We start from the raw sequence: 23,709 nt of genomic DNA, 5'->3' as shown, positions 1-23,709 counted from the left end.
CTTTAAAACTTCAAAATTTGAAAAAAAAAACTTGCTACACTTCTTTAAAATTTCACTGTTCAAAGGGGTTGTAGAGTGCATTTTGCATGATTAATGTTTACAACTTCGTAACATTCATAAGTTATGAAAAACGGATTTTTGCAAACTAATTTTAAATAAATACAAGTTTCAAGAGTTGCCAGAAAATTTATTTTGAATTGCTTCAGTTAATCAAACAATTATTTCCCGATTTTTTTTAAGATTTTTTAAAACAAAAATCTAACCCTGATATTTGACTGAACTGTAAGGAAAGAAGAAGATATGAACTATGAAAAATATTTGAACAAACATTGAAATTTCTTTAAATAATCCCATTTATTTTAAACATGGAAAACAAAACACGACAATTTATCAAATGTTGAGTGATAAATATTTTATTAAAATAACATTTTGTAAAAAAAAAATATGAAAGAGTTAAATGATTTAGAAATGGTATATTTCCAAAATTACAAACAGTATTATCAAAATGACCGAGATACTTTTAAACTGTTCTCATTTTTCATTTAATCTTGGATAAGGATTTTGATAACAGATCACAATACAAAATTTAAAAAAAAACACACACACACTTGAAAAAGGATTTCCTCTCGACAGCATAGCATTGGTGTCTACCCGTTTCAAAGGTCCCTATCGTGCTGATCAATACCGACGCCGGCCACGACCAGTGGTAAGACACGGGGAAGTGGATGGGAATGTTAGCCGATACTTGAGTGATGGGACCGCTAAATCGGCTGCGTCTCCGACAAAGTATCACATGAGTTTTGAGGGGTTAGTAAGATGGGTATGAGGTCAGGATTCACTGTGGTAGGTGATGCGACCATAAGCAATTTGTTTATCGGTTGAAATTTTAAAAATCATAGGCAGCCGGCTGCGGAAAGATAGCTATCTAGGGATTTAAATATAGTATTAATTCAATTGCGATTCTCCAGAAATTCTCCGTCGGCGTGCCTTCCTATCAACGGTGATGTAGGAAGGGCTTGATGATTTTATATCATAAGCCTTAAAACATATTCGACGGCGTGCCTTTCGATCATCGATGATATGGAAAGGACTTAATCCAGCAAAACGACTTGCTAGTCTCAAAAAAATAGGTACGTTTTGAAAGAAAACTATAAAAAGAGAACAACAAAAAAAACTCATCGGCCAACGAACGCGAGTAAAAAAACAATGAAAAAAGAAGAAGGTAAAAAACAAAACTGCGCGTCCCGAAAAGCACCACACTAATGATGCTATTATTTAATTATAATGACCAATCACCCCATGCACTCGAACAGCGACACAAAAGAGTCGGAAAATAACACGAAAAAACAGGACTGCGCGTCCCCACAGGCACTGCACTACTCAGGATTTCCTCTCGAAAGCATCCAAACAATAAGTCAGAAGTGACATTTCAGTTTGACAGATATGCAGTTACTGATTTTTCAGTAATGTTTTTGTTTATTACCGAATTTCAGCAAATGTGATGATTACTGAATCGCATTCAGTTATTTATATTACTGAAATGACAACCTAAAATTTGCTGTGTAGACTTTAAGTAAATTTTAAAAGAAAAAAATAGAAGCATAGTATAGCCCGCCAGCCTATCGAACTCCCCTATGGTTAAGTGAGATGGCTTAAGCGCCACTCCCGAAGGAGACCATCCACCTGTTTGTCGGTTTGCCCAGCCGTAGAGACCTCTCGAGGGGGGTTCAGTAATCCCGTTTCGGGACAGGGAGTTCTGTGGGGGTGTAAAACGCGTCGGAGGTACTCCGACTAGCGTACCAAGCCACTACCCAGGATGAGTAGCTGAAAAAGAAAACGAAATCGGACTGGGGACCTCAGGGCGTGATTCATCACCTGCGGCCTTCAACAGTCCACCTGAAACAGTGCAACAGAAAAATAGCCAGTGGTCCAAGGGATTCGGAGCCCTGACTCCAGTAGAAAAATAAAGTAAAATAGAGGAAGGAAAGAAAATCTACATTTATTTAATCGGTCGCGAATAACATGAGCCGACTCTCTCGGTCACCCTAGCATAAGTGTTTGTTTTATAGCTACTGTGTGTCTAGGTTAAGTGCAGCAGGAAAAACATTTGTAGGGTTTTGTGTTCGTTTATTTACAGTGAGTCATTCATGTTTTCGTACGTACGTTTGTGTTTGCCGGCGATCCTCCCCTCTTCCTTTCCCTGAGATCCTGTTACTTCATCCAAAATCTACCGTGTGTTTGTCTTCCTTCTTCTCTCTTCTTCTTCCGGTTTAGGTGTGTGTGCTATGTGCGTTTTATGTATTCATATTTGACGTGTCGGAACAATCTCGACGCGCAGCGCCGCGCTACTTAGTTGGTAAGGTTGGTAGCGGGCGAAAAGTGTGCCATGGACTTATCACTTAAGCATGCTTTTACTCACGGTTTGCTTGGCGTTCGCGGTCGACGATCACGTGGTCGTCTCGATACCTGTTCTGCTGCTGCTGGTTTCGAAGAAACTCTGGACGATTGGTGTTCTTGCTGCGGACGGCATCTACGACGTCATCACTTGCGGCTGCTGCTGTTGCTGCTCTCCGGTTAGCACCGGACGGGACTCGAGCACGTGGTTGGTCGCACCTGCGAGGGAACCGCGACGACCTACGTTTGAAGATCTGCTGTTGCTGCTCGGCTGGACCGCCGCTTAGCTGGTTGTTGGTTGCCGGTTCGCGTGTCCGCCTTCGAGGCCGGACTTCTCTCCATCTTCACTCACGTGGTTTCCTAACCTTCCAGGTTAGGTTTCAATGGCGGTTGGCGATCGCGATGGCGGATGCTGATCGCGATGGCGGTTAGTTCACGGACGCTGCGGTGACGGTTGCTGCTGTCCTGTTACGGCGTGGCCGTACAGTTCCGCTGCCGAGCGCGGTTTGGCGAGCGCTGGCCTTCGGCGGCGTGGGCGTTGCGGCCGGATCGAAGCGGTAGCTGGTCCCCGGTAGATCGTGGCCGTCTTTGACGAGCGTGGCGGTGTCGCAGAACTGGCACGGGACACGGAATCACGGGTTAGCGCACGTTAAGCCACGAGGTGGTCGGGTTCCGGACTTACCAGGAATTCTGGAACGCACATGCACGCAGGCTTACACACACGCACACGACACGGCACTAGCACAATCTACTAATCTCGCTAAACTAGCTAACAGGGAAAGAACAGAGAAACACATTACACTAGAGATAACCTAAAAAGACAAACTCATGGAAAGCTAGAACCTACAATTTAATCACGAGACGCGCACAATCGAGGGCCACTGGTGCCTCTTCCGCGGAAGTGATAAAAGTGAACCGTTGGGCGCGTCATCAGAACGCCGAGACTTATGAGAGGCTTCAGTGCCGAATTCCGTTCCCTCTCACGGTTACCAACCCTGGACAATAGCTTGTCATTCCCCTAGACAGCTTTATCACCTCCACGATCTCATCACCCCCGAACCGCGAAAACGCGAAACTCTTCGCGAGATTCGTACAGCTGGCTCTCCCCGATCTCCTGTGCTGGCTCACCTCAAGAGCGGAGATTAAACCACTCGGCCATCTGGTTGAACGGAAAGCTTTTGGGATAACTGGCGCAAAAGGTACTCGGCATTTGAGTGACCAAAGGAATGAGCAAAGGTCACTCAGTAAGAAAGCTCTACTCTGCGGCGTGTACGTTTAATACAGTTTAGGTATTTCTACTTCCTAATCATACCGACTGTACTTTTACTCCCTATGTACTCGTTACAATAGCTGAAATAATAAATAAAGTATTTTGTGATACTTTTGGGCTTACAACTTTGAAAGTTGGGCTTGAAATTAGAAATTTAGTTTTTGTTTGCCTTCTTTCTTTCAAGACTCTGTAAATATTTTTCAAAGTTTTTGTCAAAATCGACTCAAAATATGAAAGGGAAACAATGTTTACCCCAGATAAAGTTCAAATCCACTCCACTACGCGGTTACTCAAACCAAACCACCCCAACTAAGTACACACTGCCTGCTTAGCACGCGTGAATCGCGGGAAAGTCGCGCGCGCCGCGGCAAAAATTGTCACCGCCAGCTGGAAAATGGCACCTGTCACTGCTGGCAGAGACATCCAACTGCCTATTAGTTGCACACCGAGTAAGTTTGTGCTTAGGGAGAGCAGTCACCGCAAGCTCGGCGTAGTTCATGGTCACACCGCATTGAAGGCATATCTTTGGCACGCCACGAAAAGTGGGAGTGGGGCGAAATAGCTCTACCGTTTAATAACAGTTATACTAATTGGTGCAACCTGAAGGGTACACGTTTAGCTGGAAAAATGGATAAATTAGATTTTTAAATGACAGACTGTGCCTAGCTTGACGGGCGTTAGAAAGGGTGAATGATTCAAATTTTGTGGAATTTTCTCAATCAATGTGGATTTTTTTTTTAAGGAATCATACAAATAATGATTCAGAATGCAATACCTAGACAGCTTGAAGTCGTCTTCAGCCAAACCTCACTTCAACTCAGGCCGAGCCTCCAGCTCATTCAAATTGGCCTCCACGAGCGATTTTTAATGGCTTCCTCTTCACCTGGCCGTCGTACGTTCCGCCTTCTGTATTTTTATTTTTTCTCTATTTTTAGGCAAAGATTTTCCTTTTGACGAGACTGGTGGAAGAGCTTCGATTTAATCTTCAACCTTGATCTCTTCATGGCGGTGGAGAATCCCCCACGTGGAAGTAGGTCCAACCGGCCAAGGTTCCTCCACCCCGAATCGGTCGTTAGCTTGCTTATAGGCCTAAAATCTGAAGAATGAGGAGAAAATTTGTCTTTTGTGAAGAGCAGCCAAGCATGCAGTCATTGATGATATTTTACGAGCAATAAGTTTATTAATGTTTACAAACAGAAACACCCTTTTGGCTGCGCCGGGCTCGGCTTAGATTCACGGGAGGTCTTTCAAAAAGTAGGGAAAAAAAGCTCGTAAAATATTTGGGTGACAACAAATTGAGCGCGCGCAGCTCAGGCCACTGCAGGTTCCGAATGGGGGTTTGCTAATGGGCTTTTAGGTATGTGAATAAAAGCCGGTGAAATGGTGCTTAGTTGCAGTATTTTATTGATCTCTTGGCGCAGCAGAGAGTGATGGGGAATTCTGCTAAAAAGGTCATCTGGGGCGTGATTTGAAGAAGAGTTGTTAATACATAGATAAAACGATGATTTTAGTAATAAAGATCTATTTCGCAGTATTAGAAAAGTTCAAGTTTAAAGTTAATATTGCACAAGTTTTTTTTTCTCAGACAAAAAAAAATATTTAGAACATAACACATATATGTGACATACATGTTGCTGAATTAAAGACAAACGAATTAACACTTATAAATAGTGTGGAATCGTAAATTTTAATTATGTTTTCACTTAGATATGGATTAGACAGATCCTCCAAAAAACTATACTAGCATTTTTTTTATTTTCCCACTTTTTAAAAGGCCATTTTGTGCAACTTTTGTTTTGCAAAAAACATGTCTTCTCATGATATTTTAAAAGTTATTTTTCAATATTTTTGAAAAAAAGTCTGTGTTTTTTATTGGTAGTTTATGGAATGCCTAATTTTCTAATAAACATTTTTCAAGAAAAGTGAAATTCCAAATGCATATTTTTTATATGATTCGGGAAACTTACAAACGCAATTTTTAAACGTACAGATAAAAAACACAGATATATGATTTTTTCTGAAGCAAAATAAAAACGTTATTTCCTTTAGGAAGAAAAAAAAATTGCTGTAAAATTTCCTTATTTTAAAAACATTTTTTATGTGAAACCAAATGAGCAATCCAAAATTATATAGCATTCCGATAAATCGGGGTGATATTGATAGGATTTCAATTTATTTTTGGAATATTTTCAACTGATAAGGTTTTTCTCAAGATTATTATTTTTAAAACATGTAGGACTGGGGGGGTATAAAAGCTTAAAAAAAAAGTCGGAACGAGTTGGGTTTATAAAATTATCGTTTTATATTAAATTTTAAACTAAATTCGAAGCACGAAACAAAAGTTTTCACATTTTGATGAAATTTGTTGAAATGAAAGTGCCTATAAATTCGGAGACTTTTTTCAATTATGTTTCAAATACACATATTATTTATCATTTACAAGTTATTTTAACTTCTCCTAGTGGAAAATTGACCAAGGAATCTGAAAATGCATTCCGTTTTCCGATTCAAAATCATGTTCATTGAGAAAATCATGACACTTTGAGAAGATTAAAATAATGCTCTTTATCAACATTTTCTTAATTATATTTGACTAACTTTTTAAACTTTTCAAAATTTTCTGAAAATTTCTTATTGAGGTACTTTGAACACTTCTCTACCACGGTTAATATGATTCCATACCATTACGAATTAATTTGTACTCTTAATATTGCGGAAAAACTCAAACAACTTATTTTTTGTAAACTTTGACGTTTACGGGCAATACATGAAATACAATTTGCTATTATCTAATGTGAAATAAACTATTTTAAAAAAGGCACTATCCATAAACCACGTGGACACTAGAAAAAGAATCATAAGAATCCGTATCCATTTTTCTAATTGTTCTTTTATAAAAACAGCATTTATTCTAACCATTTTATGTATCAAAATGTTGCTTACAAGAAAAATAATTTGCAAAGTTTACATAAACATGTCAACGTTGTCGTGCTACCTTGTCGCACGTCGCTTTTTGACGTTCCAAGAAAATTTGTCAGACCCGAAATCCCTTTGGCAAGTTGTCACACTTACATTAAGACATCACAAGATTTAAACTTCTTTCATAAGAAAAGTGAGAACATTGCACGGAGTTTTTCGGTTTTTACACCTACACCCGGTTTGGCTTTTGGCTGATTTTAGCGTGACGTACTTTTTGGATGAAGCCTTTTTATTTTTTATTAAAGTGCTTGGTCAAACTCTGGGTGCAGAATAGTTGTCCGCAAAGCGGCCTCAATTTAGAACTGTCAAAGCGGAACCAATTTACTGTTTGAAAAATGATGCTAAGAAGTGGCAAGTATTGTGATCGATCTATAATTTATTTTGTCAGGAATAACAAAATCGAGGGCATCGAGTTTTTGAGTCAGTCTTAAGAAAAGAGATGAAATCGAGATTGTCATTATTCGTCGCTAACATTTCCATAAGCGCTATGTCTCACGCAAAACTTATGTTTACGAATTGTTTACGACGAATTATCAGTAACTGTGAAAGTGAATGAAGGTGCCGCCAAATAACATTGAATAATCTTACTCCTGTTTTATCACTGCGCTTCAAAGATACATAATCTCGTAACTTCCATCCGGTTGCTTTTCTGATTCACAAAATTCCCCCACTTCTGACGTAATATTTCATCACGTTGAAAACAAAGAAGGACTCTTTTAACCGCCCATCGTCTAGTCTACGAACAAAAAAAGGACGAAGAACTTAATTTTTCAGCGAAAACTTTAATATTATTAGATCCAAAATGTTTCAAAACGAGTCACTTCAGCAGCAAAAAATATGTCACGCTTGAGCTTGAACAAAGCCTTCTACTTTGTTTATGTTTACAGCTGTAGTGCAGTTGTATTAGTGAGGAGCAGTGGGGATCATTCGGAAATCACGTTACGCATTCTGTCTTTTCAGCACCCAGGTCAAACTCGAGGTACATAAACTTTGATAAATTTTTGCAGCGACCTAAATATAATATAAAAACACGAAACCGTAATTTAACTAAAATGTTTCGATTGAACTTATTTAAGCGTTTTGGTCTTCCCAAAATCCACATTGCGTGACACAAACCGTAAGTGTTCCGATTTCGCAGAAATTCCCGGCCAAACACCCGGCAATGTCACGCAGCGCCACGAGAGGGGCCACCGACAGCCTCAATTTTGATTAGTCCGCATTATTCCCCAGATTGACGCCGGGCCGGGTTGACCCATTTTTGGCCGCGATCGGTCCGGCGCGGGGAGGTGCAAAACAATAATCATGCCGTCTTTGTCCGCGGCCATGTGCAAATGTACGTGTCAATCAGGCGCGGCGGCCAAGGTTAGAGACATCGATTAGCTTTCAATTTGACAGCCCAGATTGAAGGCACCTTCCTTCCTCAAGTCAGCGAAATTATCCCTAAACTGGCATCCATTAGAGTATGGTGGCCGTCTTTTCACCCCCACACTCTGGCTGGAGATTCCCCGGCGGCGGCAGCAGGTAGTGATCCAACTTGTCACTTTGCACGTTGTCGGTAGGAAATTACCGTAATTGAACCCACATCGACGGGCCTCAACTCCAAGGGAGAAAGGGGTAAACCAACCAGGGCCTTCACTTCGAGAGCGAAAGAGGAAGGAAGCAATCGATCGTTTCGCGTGATTGATCTTGAAGACAGTGCCGAAGGCATTTCTGTCTTCTTCCAGGTGCGGAGGAGACCCGGTATCTGATTAGTAAATGAAACCTATTTTACGCTGGCCGCAGGGTGGCAGCACCCTCGGCGAGCCACCTTTCACATGAAGACGGGGTGAGCCCTTCCGCGTCGATGGTCTGTCGACTCGGCTCGGCATTTCTGCGTATTAGCTGAATTCCATCACACTCACTCTAGAAGAGAGGTGAGGCCATTGATGGTTTGGAGTGACGGTGTTCCAAAATAAATATATTTTAAAGATATAAATAAAAAAAAACAATATGGTTCAACTCAAACCAGTTCAATTAAAAACATAAGGTAGATACATTAAAAAACATAAAACTTTTTCAGGACAATGAACAGAATGAAAAGCTACAACTCTTATTTTATGTTTTTATTTGAAGAAACTCGCTAAGTCAACCCACCGTTCAATAGAGAGTGAATGAGTCGCACTTATGATTATTGCCATTTTTCCGCGTGCCTCCGTCGGGGAGACCAATCCGTGTACGAGTCCCAGCACGTAAACCCCGCTCTCCCTCCTCTTCTCCACCTCACTGATTGACTCGAACCAATATATCAATGGCTTGTAATCTTGTTTTCAGTGCCATGTTATACCTCATCTCCCGAGGAAAAGGGGCATACACGAGCATTATTGATCTTCGCGACTGACGTCTGATCTGTCCGCGATTGCCTACTTTTGAGTCCCGCGCGCGCACGCGTAGATTTGAGCCTGCTGACCAACTCTCTTCAACATGCATCATCATGATCTCAGGTTGGCATTGGTTTCATTTCTATTTTCTCTTTCTTCCCCGGCTAAGAGGAGGTTCAGCAGAGCCAGGGTCAATCTGTCGGAACCGGCGACGGCGAGGTCCCTCTGGTGCCCTCTGCCAGGCCCGTTGTGGTTTGGCACGCGAATCAGGTTTTCAATCAATTGAGGGTCGGTTGGGTATTGACTTCAGAGAAATGAGGAGAGACTGTTTGAGGTTATGGCAATAAGAGTAGCACATGAATTTATTTTTATTTTTTTTTTTGAAACACACTATTGTACTTAGCAAATCCTTAGTTTATTCAACAGAGATTCGACGCCCCGACCCCTCTTCGATTTGCGTGAAACTTTGTCCTAAGAGGAAATTTCTGTCCATGATCACAATTCGAGCTCCATTTTTGATATCTCGCAGTGGAGCGTCGACCCTTTCCATTTTTGAAAATTAAAAAAAAAATTTAAATAATTTCCTACCTGAAATTGTGATGTTTTGGAAATGTGTTGTAAAGGGTCTTTTATGTAAAATTGGACACCCGATTTTATGGCGTACTAAGAATTCTGAAAACACGTACTCTTCATAGAAAAAAAAATACAAAAGAGCAATTCCAGCTCAAAACAGGATTTTTTTAGGTTTTTTTTTTCTCGACCCTCTACGATTTCAATGAAACTTTGTAGACATGTTATCCTACGCTTATGTAAGCCATTTTTGTGTATATGGAACCAGTTTCACTTGGTAATGACATTTGAGAAGGGCGTAAGTGTTTTAAATATTTTTGAAATTCGGAATTTAAATATTTCTGTATCTCGAAGCCGTTGCATCGTATCAAAAAGTGGTCAAAGACAAACTTGTAGGAAATTTGACGGGCTTTCCGAAAAAAATATACTGAAAGAAAAAAAACACGCCACTCTTATGAGATTTTCTGATTTTTAAGTTTAAAAGTCAAATTTAAAGGTGAGCCCTCGATTTTTTTCGTTCAAAATTTTTGTGAAAATAGCCTAGGATGTTACGAAAAGAATCACGAAAAATGCAGGATGGAGCAACTCTCCTAAAAAAATACAAAAATCATTTATTGAAATTGTTTTTTGTACCTCAAATTTTTCAAAACCCGAACACGAGATTCGATTCTCCAGACAATTTTACATAAAAGTCTCCATATTGACCACTGTTGACAATTTTTGACAATTTCTTTGTGACGGACTTGATTTTTCAGTCTCGTTAACATTTTTACCGGAAAGCTATCCCAATTTCCCATGAGATTGTCTTTGACCACATTTCAATTGGCAGTATGGGCTCACAGATATAAGCTAATTGCATTAAACAGAATATTTTTTTCAGTGCAGTTCAGTGGATGGTAGTAACCTGGATAGTAAATTAGCTTAAATCATCAAAAAAAAAGAGTTATTTCGAAAAGTGATCAAATACAATCTTATGGGAAATTGGACGAGCTTTCCGGTAAAAATATTAACAAGACTGAAAAATCAAGTCCGTCAGATAGAAATTGTAAAAAACCATCAAAAAACCAATTTTCAAACATTTTAATTTTTAAAACCGCACGTGCATTTTGGGCCCAATTCAGATAAGAACGCCATATTGTGCAGGAACTTTTTGACCTTCATAGATCCCCAAAATTCGATTTCAATCCTGCGATATTCAATAAAAACAGAAAAAAAAACTCCGTGCATTTCTGTCACTTTTCATATGAAAGAAGTTTCAATCTTGTCGTGCTTTCTTGTCACAGCCTGAAAATTGATGTAAGTGCGACAATTGGCCAAAAGGATTTCTGGTCAGAACGCGTTTGACGCACGTACAAGTTAGACTACCTTAAACATTTGTAATCATAACTCGGGACTCTCGCGACCAACTTCAACCAAACTTCGGGAAAATGTACATAATGACCAGCCAAACAAAACGTGTTTGTTATTGTTTACATTGCATGCTCTAGTTTTTGTTTATTCAAGGTCAATCATTAAAATGCGTTTTTCTCGGAACGTCGAAATGGCGTGTGCGACGAGCACGACAGCGTCGATTTATTTAAAAAAAGTTCAAATTATTTTTTAAACTTGAAATCTCACTTCTTTTACTGGGCAAATAGCACAAAAAGAAAATATATATTTAACGTTAAGCTTTGTAAAATAAGTCGAACTAAAAGATTCGAAATTACGTTCAAAAATAAAATACAAATATTCCATAGTACTGCTCAGGTCTAACCGATATCGTCCCAAGTTCAACCCCCATCTGGATAGTCGCACGTATCGAAAGCCCTCTTATACCCTCGGGGAGGCGATTTTCCTCTAATGGTCGTGTTCGGTTCGTGTTTCGTTTATCGTTGCATCTTGAGGAGGTAGCCTCGCTGCCACTCTCGATACCCCCTAGGCGGGGAGCCTCTATGGAATCTCTGCCAGACGGAGAGGACACGGTTTTCGCTTTCTTCCATCAGCAGCAGCATCTCAGATATTCCAGGCATCAGGGAATCGTTGCAAGATTGGTTGCTGGCTTGTCGGGTCATGTCGGATCGGGTGGTACCGATTGGAATTGGCTTCGGACGTGCGGTTTCCCATGACTTTGAGGCAGCCGTGTTGTTGTCGTCTTTTGATGAAGAGGTTCAACCGTTTTCTTCCCACAGGGCTGGCGCTGAACTTTTCGCCAAACAGAGTATTGCTGATTTTATGGGAGGACCGAGCAGGAGGGAAATCCCTGGAGGAAAATTGATGCCCGGAAAGTTATTTTTATGATTGTATTAGTTAGTGAATATTTCCCTCTTCTTGAGGGGAACACGCTTTAAGAGTATCGGGGCCGGCATTACCCCGAAGTGCACATGGAAGTCACTTCCACATAAAATTAAACGCACTTGCATGACTTGAAAACCGCACCTAAAATTCACACCCACAATCACAATCTCGGGCGCGAAAAAAAAACCGACCAAGCGCATGCTTTTAGCCGTAATCGTAGTGATTAAAGTTGCGCGAAATTTATCTGCTGCTTTTAATCGCTCGCCCCTTCCAGAATCGGCGCGCGCGTTAAGTGACTACTGCCGAAAAATTTCGCGTGTTTCGTGTGTTAAGGGGAAGGAATAAGTGTTTATGGTTAAAGAGATACCAAAAATCACGACGGTGGCGGCACTTTATGCGCGATTTTGGCTAATTTTTCACGCACTTTACGTCCACCCCCTCCCTACTGACCAGGCTGAAATGCGAAATAATGACGGCACTTTTTGGACTTTTTTTTCGCTGGAGGTCATAACACTAAATTTGCACTTCGCGGCGCACGAAATTAAAACGGTTAACATGGGTTCGTAATTAAGTGGGCTGATCCGGCCGGAAAAGGGCTTTCCGCGACTTACCTTTTTCTGGGACGATGTCACGCAGATGTCTTTTTCTGGAAATAAAAATAGATAAGAAATATTGTTAATTGAAATTATATATTTTATTACTGAAGAAATAGAATGATTTATATTTGAGCAAATCAAAAATCTTTCATCGAGAATTGAAAGGCTGAAGTGCAAACAGAAACTAATACAAAATAAGATCAACGTGAATCACAAATTAACACCAGGAAGATAATTGTTGGCACGGTAACACGAATCATTTACGGTTAGCTCACAGCTTCTTTCTGAGACATCTTTATCTCTTGACATGGTGACCTTCAAATGTAGACTTGGAAGTTGTCTTGCTGAATAACATGTAGGTCATCATTATTATGACTATTATAATTTAAAATTTAATCACAAAAAAATTACAAAGCATTATTTTTTCCAAATTTTCTCTAAAACTGCAAATTAATAGGAAATATATTATTCAACCCTCTATTGCCCAAATTTTTTTTTCGAATTTTTTTATTTTTCCCTTCTCTTATTTTATGTTTTTCTTGTTTCATTTTTAGTATTTTAATTTGCATTTATCTTGTTTACTTTATGATTGTTTTTGGTAGTATTTGGCCTATTCTACCACCTCCTATCATTACAATTTGCCTATCTATTTTTTCATGTCTTAACAGTCAATTTTTCAATGTTTTGCTTGTTTTTCACATTTTCTGCTATAAAATGGCACCATTATCATTCAAATTGTAAAAAAAATGCGTAGAGGCATAGTCTGGGACACTAGAAAAATTATGGCATACTTCTTTTTACTTAAAATATAGGAAAAGTTAGTAAAAAACACAGCCAAAGTTGACCCCTAAACCAATGACATTTTTAAAAACATTGGCAAAGTCACATGAAACAAGTAAAACATCCAACCCAAAAATTTTCTAAAATGTTAAGAGTTCATCTTTCCAATGCTTTTAAAAGATCAAAAATCGGTTGAAAAATGGATTTTTGGCGATTTTTTTAAATCGAAGCCCGTCTAAAGGCGGGATTAGGTTGTAAAGGGTTAACATCACATGTATGCACAGCTGTTAAAATTGAATGGTGACTTGTTTGTATGAACTGTTGACGTTTAATTGCTAAAAATAAAATAAAGTTCGATGGAAACACCGTCAAAACCATAAACAAATCATAATCAAGAATTCTCAAAACAATTTCAAGTTTTTTTTAATAGTGTTCGTTTTGTATGCTCTTGACAATTTTAGTTAAACTAAATTACGATTTTGATCGTATTCCAAATAACTTTAATATGCGATATTATTTTCTAAAACATGACCATTTGAATATAATTTGAAAGAAAAAAAAAAAGTTCTATAAAAATAAATTTTCGAAAATGCTGGAACTTAATCGTTATTTAATCAACCTTTAGGTACTTGGTGCCTTCCTCTAATTTATATAAAAAAACCAAATTATTCGCTCTACAGCATTGCCTTGGCGTTCTCGATTGCGAGATTCCTACTCGAAACTAGGTGTCCGAAGGATTGATTGTTGAGGCAATTGCAAACCTCATTTTTTACATATATATCTTTCAAATTGTGAAATACGAGCGAGTTGTGGCGCTATAACCACGGCAAATATTGTCCAGGGCATTCGTGGAAATACAATGTCCCATCCCAGAGGGTCCCAGAGTACCAAACCTTCTTAGCTTTCAACGAATACAACCAAATCTCGGAGCGTATGGTGGTGTGTCCCCACGCTTCTTCCACCCCTGTCGATTCAGAATTGTGTTGTTGTTCGAACACTCAGTGCTCAAACTCAACCCAATTACGAGTCATCTCTGCGATACGGCTTTACGCAGTAGGCCTGGCCGCTTTAACGCTTGTGATGTTTCAATGCATTCCAATGCAATGGCGCACTACAAATGTTGATAAATAACAAGAAGAGTGCTAGGCGTCATCTAACCTAAGGCACTCTCCAGGATCCCTTCGAAAGATTGGCTGCGCTAGGGTCTAATTAGATTAGATTAGATATCTTTCAAATTGTGAAATAAAAGTAAAATAATAGCGATGAATACACTAAATGTGATGAAAAAGATGATCGTGAATAATAATTTAAATTTTCAAAATTGAAAAAAAAGTTTTCAAACAAATACAATAAACATGCTTGTAAATTATGAGGCAGCCTTAGATAAATTAATGCATTTATCACATTAATATAAGAGAAAAAATATTGACGATAAATCGGGCAAATAAATTTAGTCCATCAAGCACTACAAATATTGCTTCCGCGAATTAGAGAAAAAAATCACCAAACACCACTCAATAAAATCGTTTATCATTCCTTCACATTGAAATTCATTCGACATTTGCGGCACCACCACACATTCCCATTAATTGCACCAATTCAATTGTTCTCGCAAACCTGCAACGTGTCGCACTGAAGGTACTGCCTAACTCTTTAGTCACGGTCGCACGTGTTCAGATCTTCCGCACCATAGCGAGAGAGAGAGAGACCTCGTCTCGAGTCCTCATTTTTCCATAGCCTCTCAGAGTCAGGGGGTCCGACAGCCAGTTTTAAAGGTGCGTTTCAATGACACATTCTTAGAATAGTCGTCTCCCGTTCACCTTCTTCAATACTATTTGTACGTCACATCGCAATTAACTGCTAGATTGAGTCGTTTCATGCTTGGAATTTCACAGTGAAAAAGTTTTTGTATTTTCATAGTTTAAAATAAAAGTTACTAGACATTTAATTGTTGTTTAATCGTTTTGAAGAATTTTTTTTTTTTTTTTTTGGTAAATTGGACTTAAAATTATTACAAAGCTTTGCTGACTGAGCCGAATCGTTTTACTTTCAATCCCATTCAAGCGTTTATTGATTCATTCTGATGTAACCCTCCGCGATTCACAGCACTCTCCACATGCGATCGAGTTACAGTTTTTAAACGCTGCTGCTGGCCAGAAATAAAAAGTGTTCGAAATGCATAAATTAATGATTGCCCATCGGAGAGTGAAATTGGACCGTTACTTTAATGGATCGGTGCTCTTTTTTTTTCGCTCGGACGTTCCAAAACGTAGTGGTGAATGGCTTGAAATTGGTGTGGCAAGGCCCTTAAAATAAAAACAAATAGTTTTTTTACGTCGCATCGTCACCACTCGTACTGCAAATAAGTGTGCCGTAAAACTTTAAGGCAACGACAGCAAATAACTCATTTATGTAATTAATCTCACGCGAACGTAAAGCCGCGCGAAGGCGCCGATTGCGAGCAAGGATTGGCCTGGTCCTGTTGGGACACCTTTAGGGAGAAAGTAGCTATGTTGAGCCGTACCAAAATTAAGTTGAAAAAATATGTAACGAGATCATGATTATTTTCATTCATTTCTGATAGAAATACTGTACGATTTTTAATTCTTATCATTTGCTCGTATTGTGTTTTCCATGTTTTCAAGTACCGTAAACCGGGGTGACATTGATAGGTTGAAGATTGATAGAGAACTGTTCAAAGTACCTCATGAGTTAGTTTTCCAAATAAATTGAAATGTTTCAAAAGTGTTTATCAACCAGATAATTAAAATTATTTAAATCTCAAAGTGTCAAAATTCAATAAGATTACAAAACCAGGTAAAAAATTACTGAAACAGAAATCAAAAATATCCCAAATTATTATGCTTACCATTCCACCCCGGGATTCAGAACTGACGACCTTTGGATTGTGAGTCCAACTGCCTACCAGCGACTCCACCGAGGCAGGACCCAGTGAGATGACTTCTACATCTGGACTGAGCTATCGACCTAACCCTTTAGGTTAGACCGGGGCCAACATTTACTTCCCCATCCGATGGAAGGCGTGGTCAGACAAATCTCGTCTCGAAAAATAGTACCGGGACCGTCTGGGATCGAACCCATGCCGACTGGGTCAGAGGCAACCACGCTTATCCCTACACCACGGTCGCGACGAACGCATAACCTCAAGTTTTAAAAATAAATGTAAATATACAAGGTTAATAAATTCTTTAATTGTTAATTTTGCCTTCCTCACTGAGGTAAGGCTATAATCCTGCTCTAAAAATGAACTTTTTATTAAAAGCTCAAAGACCCACCTTCATGTATACATATCGACTCAGAATCGAAAACTGAACAAATGTCTGTGTGTGTGTATGTGTGTGTGTATGTGAGTGTGTATGTGTGTGTATGTGTGTGTGTATGTGTGTGTATGTATGTATGTGACTAAAATTCTCACTGAGTTTTCTCAGCACTGGCTGAACCGATTTTGATCAAACCAGTTGCAATCGACTTGGTTTAGGGTCCCATACATCGCTATTGAATTGTTTGAAGTTTCGATAACTAGTTCAAAAGTTATGTATAAAAATGTGTTTTCACATATATCCGGATCTCATTTTAATGCATGTAAACGATGTCCGGATCCATCATCCGACCAATCGTTGGTTAGGTAATTGAAAGACCTTTCCAACGAGTCCACAACATTGAAGATCTGGCAACCCTGTCTCGAGTTATGACCACTTAAGTGATATTTATGTACTTTTTTGAAGCCGGATCTCACTTAAATGCATGTAAACTATGTCCGGATCCATCATCCGACCCATCGTTGGTTAGGTAATTGAAAGACCTTTCCAACGAGTCCACAACATTGAAGATCTGGCAACCCTGTCTCGAGTTATGAACACTTAAGTGATATTTATGTACTTTTTTGAAGCCGGATCTCACTTAAATGTATGTAAACGATGTCCGGATCCATCTTCCAACCCATCGTTGGTTAGTTAATTAAAAGACTTTTCCAACGAGTCCACAACATTGAAGATCTGGCAACCCTGTCTCGAGTTATGACCACTTAAGTGATATTTATGTACATTTTTGAAGCCGGATCTCACTTAAATGCATGTAAACTATGTCCGAATCCATCATCCGACCCATCGTTGGTTAGGTAATTGAAAGACCTTTCCAAAGAGTCCACAACATTGAAGATATGGCAACCCTGTCTTGAGTTATGACCACCTAAGAGATATTTATGTACTTTTTTGAAGCCGGATCTCACTTAAATGTATGTACACGATGTCTGGATCCAACATCCAACCCATCGTTGGTTAGGTAATTGAAAGTCCTTTCCAACGAGTCCACAACATTGAAGATCTGGCAACCCTGTCTCGAGTTATAACCACTTAAGTGATATTTATGTACTTTTTTGAAGCCGGATCTCACTTCAATGTATGTAAACGATGTCCGGATCCATCATCCGACCCATCGTTGATAAGGTTATTAGAAGACCTTTCAAACGAGTCCACAACATTGAATATCTGGCAACCCTGTCTCGAGTTAAGACCACTTATGTGATATTTATGTACTTTTTTGAAGCCGGATCTCACTTAAATGTGTGTAAACGATGTCTGGATCCATCATCCGACCCATCGTTGGTTAGGTAATTGAAAGACCTTTCCAAAGAGTCCACAACATTGAAGATCTGGCAACCCTGTCTCGAGTTATGACCACCTAAGAGATATTTATGTACTTTTTTTAAACCGGATCTCACTTAAATGTATGTACACGATGTCTGGATCCAACATCCAACCCATTGTTGGTTAGGTAATTGAAAGACCTTTCCAACGAGTCCACAACATTGACGATCTGGCAACCCTTTCTCGAGTTATGACCACTTAAGTGACATTTATATACTTTTTTGAAGCCGGATCTCACTTAAATGTATGTAAACGATGTCTGGATCCAACATCCGACCCATCGTTGGTTAGGTAATTGAAAGACCTTTCCAACGAGTCCAGTATTTTTCTAGATCTAAAAAAATAGCTGAAATATTTGTCCAAACCACGCATATTACCCATTGTTGGTAAAAAGTGAGGAAGGCATCAACCACATAGGTGGATTAAGTTAGTTTTTCATTTAAACTCTATAAGAAACCTTACTAATGGTCAACTTGACGTAATTCATTTAATTTGCTCACTTTTAGGCTGAAATTTGCAAGAATCACAGTGAGTATGAAAGTCAACGATTTTCAACGAAACATTTTTTAAAGCAAGATTAAAATTATTTTCTTATGCCTGCATGACCAAGCCCAGTACATGTTTTGAAAATCTAAACCTTGAGACAAGTATTACCGTTTGAATTATTTAAAAAAAAAAATAAATAAATCCTACCAATGTCACACTGGTAAGTTTTTCACATTTTCATTGTTCTTTACATTTTTGCCCTTCAAAACCATTTACAAAATATCAAAAAAACAAAAAAAAATTCAAATTTCCAAAAATAAAATTAAAAAAATCTAGTTTCTTTACTCCATTTTCCTGATGATCACTGCAACTGCAATGAAAAAAGAATTTTTAAATATGTTTTTTTTAATTTTGACCTATTCTGGAAAGGAATAATAAGTATTATTCCTTTCCTTTAATCGTTCATTAAAACCCAAGCATTTTTTTCTAAAATAATGTTCCTTGAGTCTGACGAGACAGTCAGGTATGCCCTGAAATAAAAAAAAATAAAATTTAAATAACGTGCCTTGGTTTCATAAATTTAATGAAGAATGAATTATAAAAATCATTTTATAAAAAAAATATAAAAAATCGAAATATTTTAAAAATGTTTAAATTGTTCCAAAAAAATATCATCAGCGGTGGAAATGGATTTTGATTTGTTTCTAGATGATTGCACGACTATTTCCATTGAAATTTTGATGTTTGAAAAAATATGTTTGTAAAATAATGTGTTTGGCTTGTAGAATTTTGACATTTAAAATTTTATTGCATTTTTTTTCTCTCCAGCCCACAAAAAATTTTCCCAAAACTAAATCAGGAAACAAAAAATAAAAATCCAAAAGTAGAAATATTCATGGAAAAAAAATGTGACTGTTTAGAATACACTGTATGACGTTTATTAACAGTTTCTTAGAAACTAAAGCTTAGAAAGCTTAGAAAAAATCGTAAAATAAAATTTCTTACAGCCAAACACCTTAGTTTTGTTTAGTTCTATCGTTCTGAGAAAGTTTAGAAGCATACAAATCAGCAAAAGAAGAATGGGTATAAAAAATATTTTTAAAAAATGCTGTTAAATCACAAAGAAATATTTAATATCAGATAAAATATTTTAATTTATGATTTGTAATCAAAACAAGAGTACCTCCCCCACCCTTCATTTTTTTTAAATCGTGACAATTTTCATTGATGTACTTTAGTGCCAATGTTCGCATAAATGTCGGAAATGTATTAATTTTGTGTTTTTTAAAAGTAATTTGAATCTATTTTTTGTTAAATAATTCAACAAACAATAAGAAAGAAAAATATGTTTTTTTGTAACCTGAACTTCAAAAAAGTCAAAATCGAAACCTTTACCCTAAGCGACTTTCCGGTCGACTAGCGTTGAAAGTGAGATTACAACGAAAAAAAAACCTGAAGCAATAAAAACCGCGAAAAGTACCTCCCCCCTGTAGGGCACGGAGCGAACGCTGTCTGACCGCGGTCAGTCAAGTGTGTGGATGCGGTGCAGGGGCCCATGTTATCGTGGACCAAAAATCAAACTGCGTGCCACATGAGGTCCCAAGTCGGCAGGCCCGGGTTTTAGTGGGTCACATGCAATGCGCCGCTTCGTTGCAGTGTTTTGTAATTGTTGCTGTAATGCAAAATTGTACAGTTCTGTAACAATGAATAAAGTACTTATTTTATTTAAAAAAAAATCAAACTTGTAAAATACAAGCAAAATGCTTCTTACATGAAGCTTCTCTCAGGAAATGGAACAGTTTTACAACGCACGTGCATCATAAAACAGACTTTTACTTTTTAACTCATATTGTATTACACAGCCTGTAGGGAAATTTATAGAGAAAAAATCAACTAAAAAAGAAGCATTTCAGAGGTGTCACCAGGGTAGACCGTGGAAATTTATCACCAGCCAGAGTGGCCACAGGGCAATTCCGGCCACCTTTATCACACGAAGAAATTCGCGACCCTTTTTACCTCCAAAGTCGTAGACGACTTCGGGGTGATCGACTTTTACGACCAGCTCAGCGTTTTCGGCTACATTTGCATAAAATTGTCGTAAAAAGGTTACCAAACCCACTCGCGGTGGGGGTCCCAAACCCACAGTTATCAACAGGTGCCAAACCCGGCACCAGGATAATCCCCAGAACCCAGTTCATGGTGGTCCACCCAGGCAGCCTCGCCAGAACATGATTAATCCATTTCGTAACCCAATTCTGGCCCACTTTCGGAAGAAACTGGATCTCTTCCAACCACGACCCGCAGGAGTGGCCTACTTTTTATTCAAAATCTGGAAAGAAAATGGGCGACCCACCGAGGAGCTTCCCACCGGCAGCTTCCCCGAAATGGAAATAAAAAAAGAACTCAAGATCAGTTAAACATTCTACTGACTGATAATTGGCTTCCCGTGAAGTCATCCACACTCAGATAGGGAACGTACGCACAGTGGATTACTATAAGCTTAAAGTGGTTAAAATTTAGTAAGAATTATAAAACTCATTGTTTTGAATTTGATAGAACTTTCAATTCTAATTTTAATTTCGCCCGTTGAATCCCACCGTGCCACTTTACAGTACCAGAAGCCCAAATTAATTGTAATCCACTTTCCTCCACAGATTGCAGACTGCCAGACAACGACCGGTGGCCACAACCTGCCTGCCCGTCTCAACGACCAAGCCCTGTTGATGCATTTCAGGTGCTGCGACGTCCGACCTGGGGCCTCTCCAAATAATAAATCAGTTTTAATGGTGCCCGGAATGCACCACCACCATCAGACCAGCCATCTCGGAAAGGTCTCCCGCGGGAAAGTGAACTCCTCCCGACTTTAACAGGGGAGGCAGGGAAGAACCGGTTTTGACTCAACTTTCGGCTCGCGGAAGTCAGGGCCCTTTTTGGGATGAAAGTGTTGATACCTTGTTGGTCGCTTCCAGAAGGTTGAAAATAAACCATTCTGAGATGAATTGAGTTGCGTGCGTCGATTTCACCTGTTGAAGAACCACGTGGAAGAATTCGTGTGTGACTTCTAATAAATTGTCGTTCCTCGAAGCAGCACCATTCCAGCGCTAATTAAGTGTGCGGCTTTGATCGGAACTCCGCGAGAAGAAGAAATTGAGCGTTGGGTGAAGATTGAATGGTTCCCTTGCCCGACGAAAAGGGTTTGGGAAGGGTTATGTTCAGAGGAACCGCCCGTTGGCGGCGGCGGTCTTTCTGGTCTTCTCAAGTGAGAAGGGAAATTTCTTAATAGATTTTAATTCGTCTTATCTGAGGCGCATTTAAGCCGTATTAGCATATAAAGTCTCGTACAAACACGCGTGCGTTTGGACTGACATAAACAGTTATTTGTGTGTTTCGATAATTTCTAAGACGGAGAAAAGAAAGAAGTATCAATTTGACCGCCGGGAGCGGATGGACAGGTCATTTGTTTGGATTGTAGATTAACACGTGGATTTTAGGGAGGGGGTGAAACTTTAGATCTTAAGTCTGTATGATATTTTACGTTCGAGAAGAATGATCCTCGGAGAAATAGGATCAAACCAGATCGGGACGAGGGTCACATCGTGTAATCTGACAGGGAAATTGTTGACCTATTTCTGAAAAGATTCCATTTCTTTGTGGCTTTTGAAACTGGTTTTATTTAATGCCTTCTATTCGGTGGAAAACGATTTTTTGGTAAATTTAACTGAAACCAGTATTTACAAGTGGTAAATCGTTATCTAATGCTTATTTAAAAGTTTCCATCAAGCTTTTAACGTATTTGTGTTTAGTTGGTCGAGTTCTGGTTTTGTTCTATTTATTTCCAGCTATAAACGTTGTTGCTAGCTTAAAAATAGCTTAACTACACAGCAAAAAATCCGATGGTAAAATCGCAAGTGTGACGGGCTACATATTTCAGGGTGTAATGTAGTAATCCAGCTGCGTGTAAAGGCTTGGGTGTAAAATAAATATTGCATTATTTTATGCAATTTTATGTGATTTTACACCCTGTAATATGTAGCCTATCAGTATGGGAAACCTACTTGACCGAAATGTCAAACTTATATATGCGTTTATCCTTCCAGCTTTACATCGGTCTGATGGCCGAGTGGGCTAAGGCGCCACAGTCCTCACTGTTGGTGCTGGGTTTGAATCCCGTCGGTTGCAACTTTTTTTTGTGTTTGCAAAAAATGTACACACTGCATGTACATAATATTGTACGTAATGCATGTACGTAATATTAAGTGTTTATTTTGACGAAGGTGATGTGCATGCTTCTAAATGCGAGTTTACCATCGGATTTTTTGCTGTGTATTTAAACAAAGGAACTCAACAATCAAGCCTTCGGACACCTAGTTTCGAGTAGGAATCCCGTAATCAGGAACGCCAAGGCAATGCTGTAGAGCGAATAATTTGATTTGATTTTTTTAAACAAAGGAGCAGGAGAAATGTTAAACAGCATCCAATATAAAGAATACATATTTTACAGGTGATGCATAAAGTCGTGATTCGTAATCCTGGACGCCGGACACCTTTCACAAGTATAATATAATAAAATTTAAAAAATAAATATAAATAACTCGGCATAATATTCTTGGAGACTACCTTGATGTCATCAATGAAGGTACTGTCTATACAACTATTGGTATGTAAATATTAAAAAATCTGTGGCCTGGTGAGAAATTTTCTGATCCAAATCCATTTTTTTTATATGCTAAATCTTCAAAAGGTAACTTTTGAGCCACAGAAATATGGCCAAATTTTTGTTCACGGAGAATTAATTTATTGAAATCAGGATTTTTCAAAACTGTACACTATTTTTTTAATGTATGACAAAAGGTCGAAATGAACAAAAGGTTGAATGCTAAAAGGTCGAATGGACAAATGGTCGAGAGTGGACAAAAGATCGAATTGACAGAACGTTGAAAGAACAAAAGGTCGATTTTTATTAAATATCATTTTTAGGCAAACATCTTTTAACAGCTATGATTAGGGGTTTTGAACGGTTTTCATGAAATTCACATCTTTATTCATCAAACTTTAGAGATCTTCTAAAAAATAAATTGATCCCTGATTTTTTGAAACATTTTTGAAAGGCTAGAAGAGGGGATTAAACTTAAAAATTAGGCTGGTACAAATTTTAATTAAAGTTTTTGTCACTTCTTCCCTTAATATTTGGCTCGAAAAATCTGGAGCGACAAAAATGTTTTGGAAAAATTCAAATGTTCAATGTAAATTTAACTGAACTGAAATCAATTGAAAAAGCATTACCCAGAGTTTAAAATCATTTTAAGCATGTTTGGGTTTATCTAAAAATCTTTTGA

General features: G+C 38.6%; 1 protein-coding gene across 10 annotated transcripts in view; it reads right to left on the bottom strand.

Annotated features, from left to right (window-relative positions):
* The window catches only part of LOC6043724 (protein spire), a 340,317-nt gene that overhangs the window by 237,192 nt on the left and 79,416 nt on the right, over window positions 1-23,709 (bottom strand). For all 10 annotated transcript variants that reach the window (XM_038255292.1, XM_038255293.1, XM_038255296.1 and 7 more), the window contains one exon: window positions 12,456-12,490. In XM_038255292.1, the coding sequence (XP_038111220.1) occupies window positions 12,456-12,490 (35 nt within the window). The remainder of the gene's footprint in view (window positions 1-12,455; window positions 12,491-23,709) is intronic.

Source organism: Culex quinquefasciatus, chromosome 2 (genome assembly GCF_015732765.1).
Source record: "Culex quinquefasciatus strain JHB chromosome 2, VPISU_Cqui_1.0_pri_paternal, whole genome shotgun sequence".
Taxonomy (NCBI): Eukaryota; Metazoa; Arthropoda; class Insecta; order Diptera; family Culicidae; genus Culex; species Culex quinquefasciatus.
Note: the sequence above shows the minus strand (reverse complement) of the source record. Positions and strands in the feature narration are given on the sequence as shown.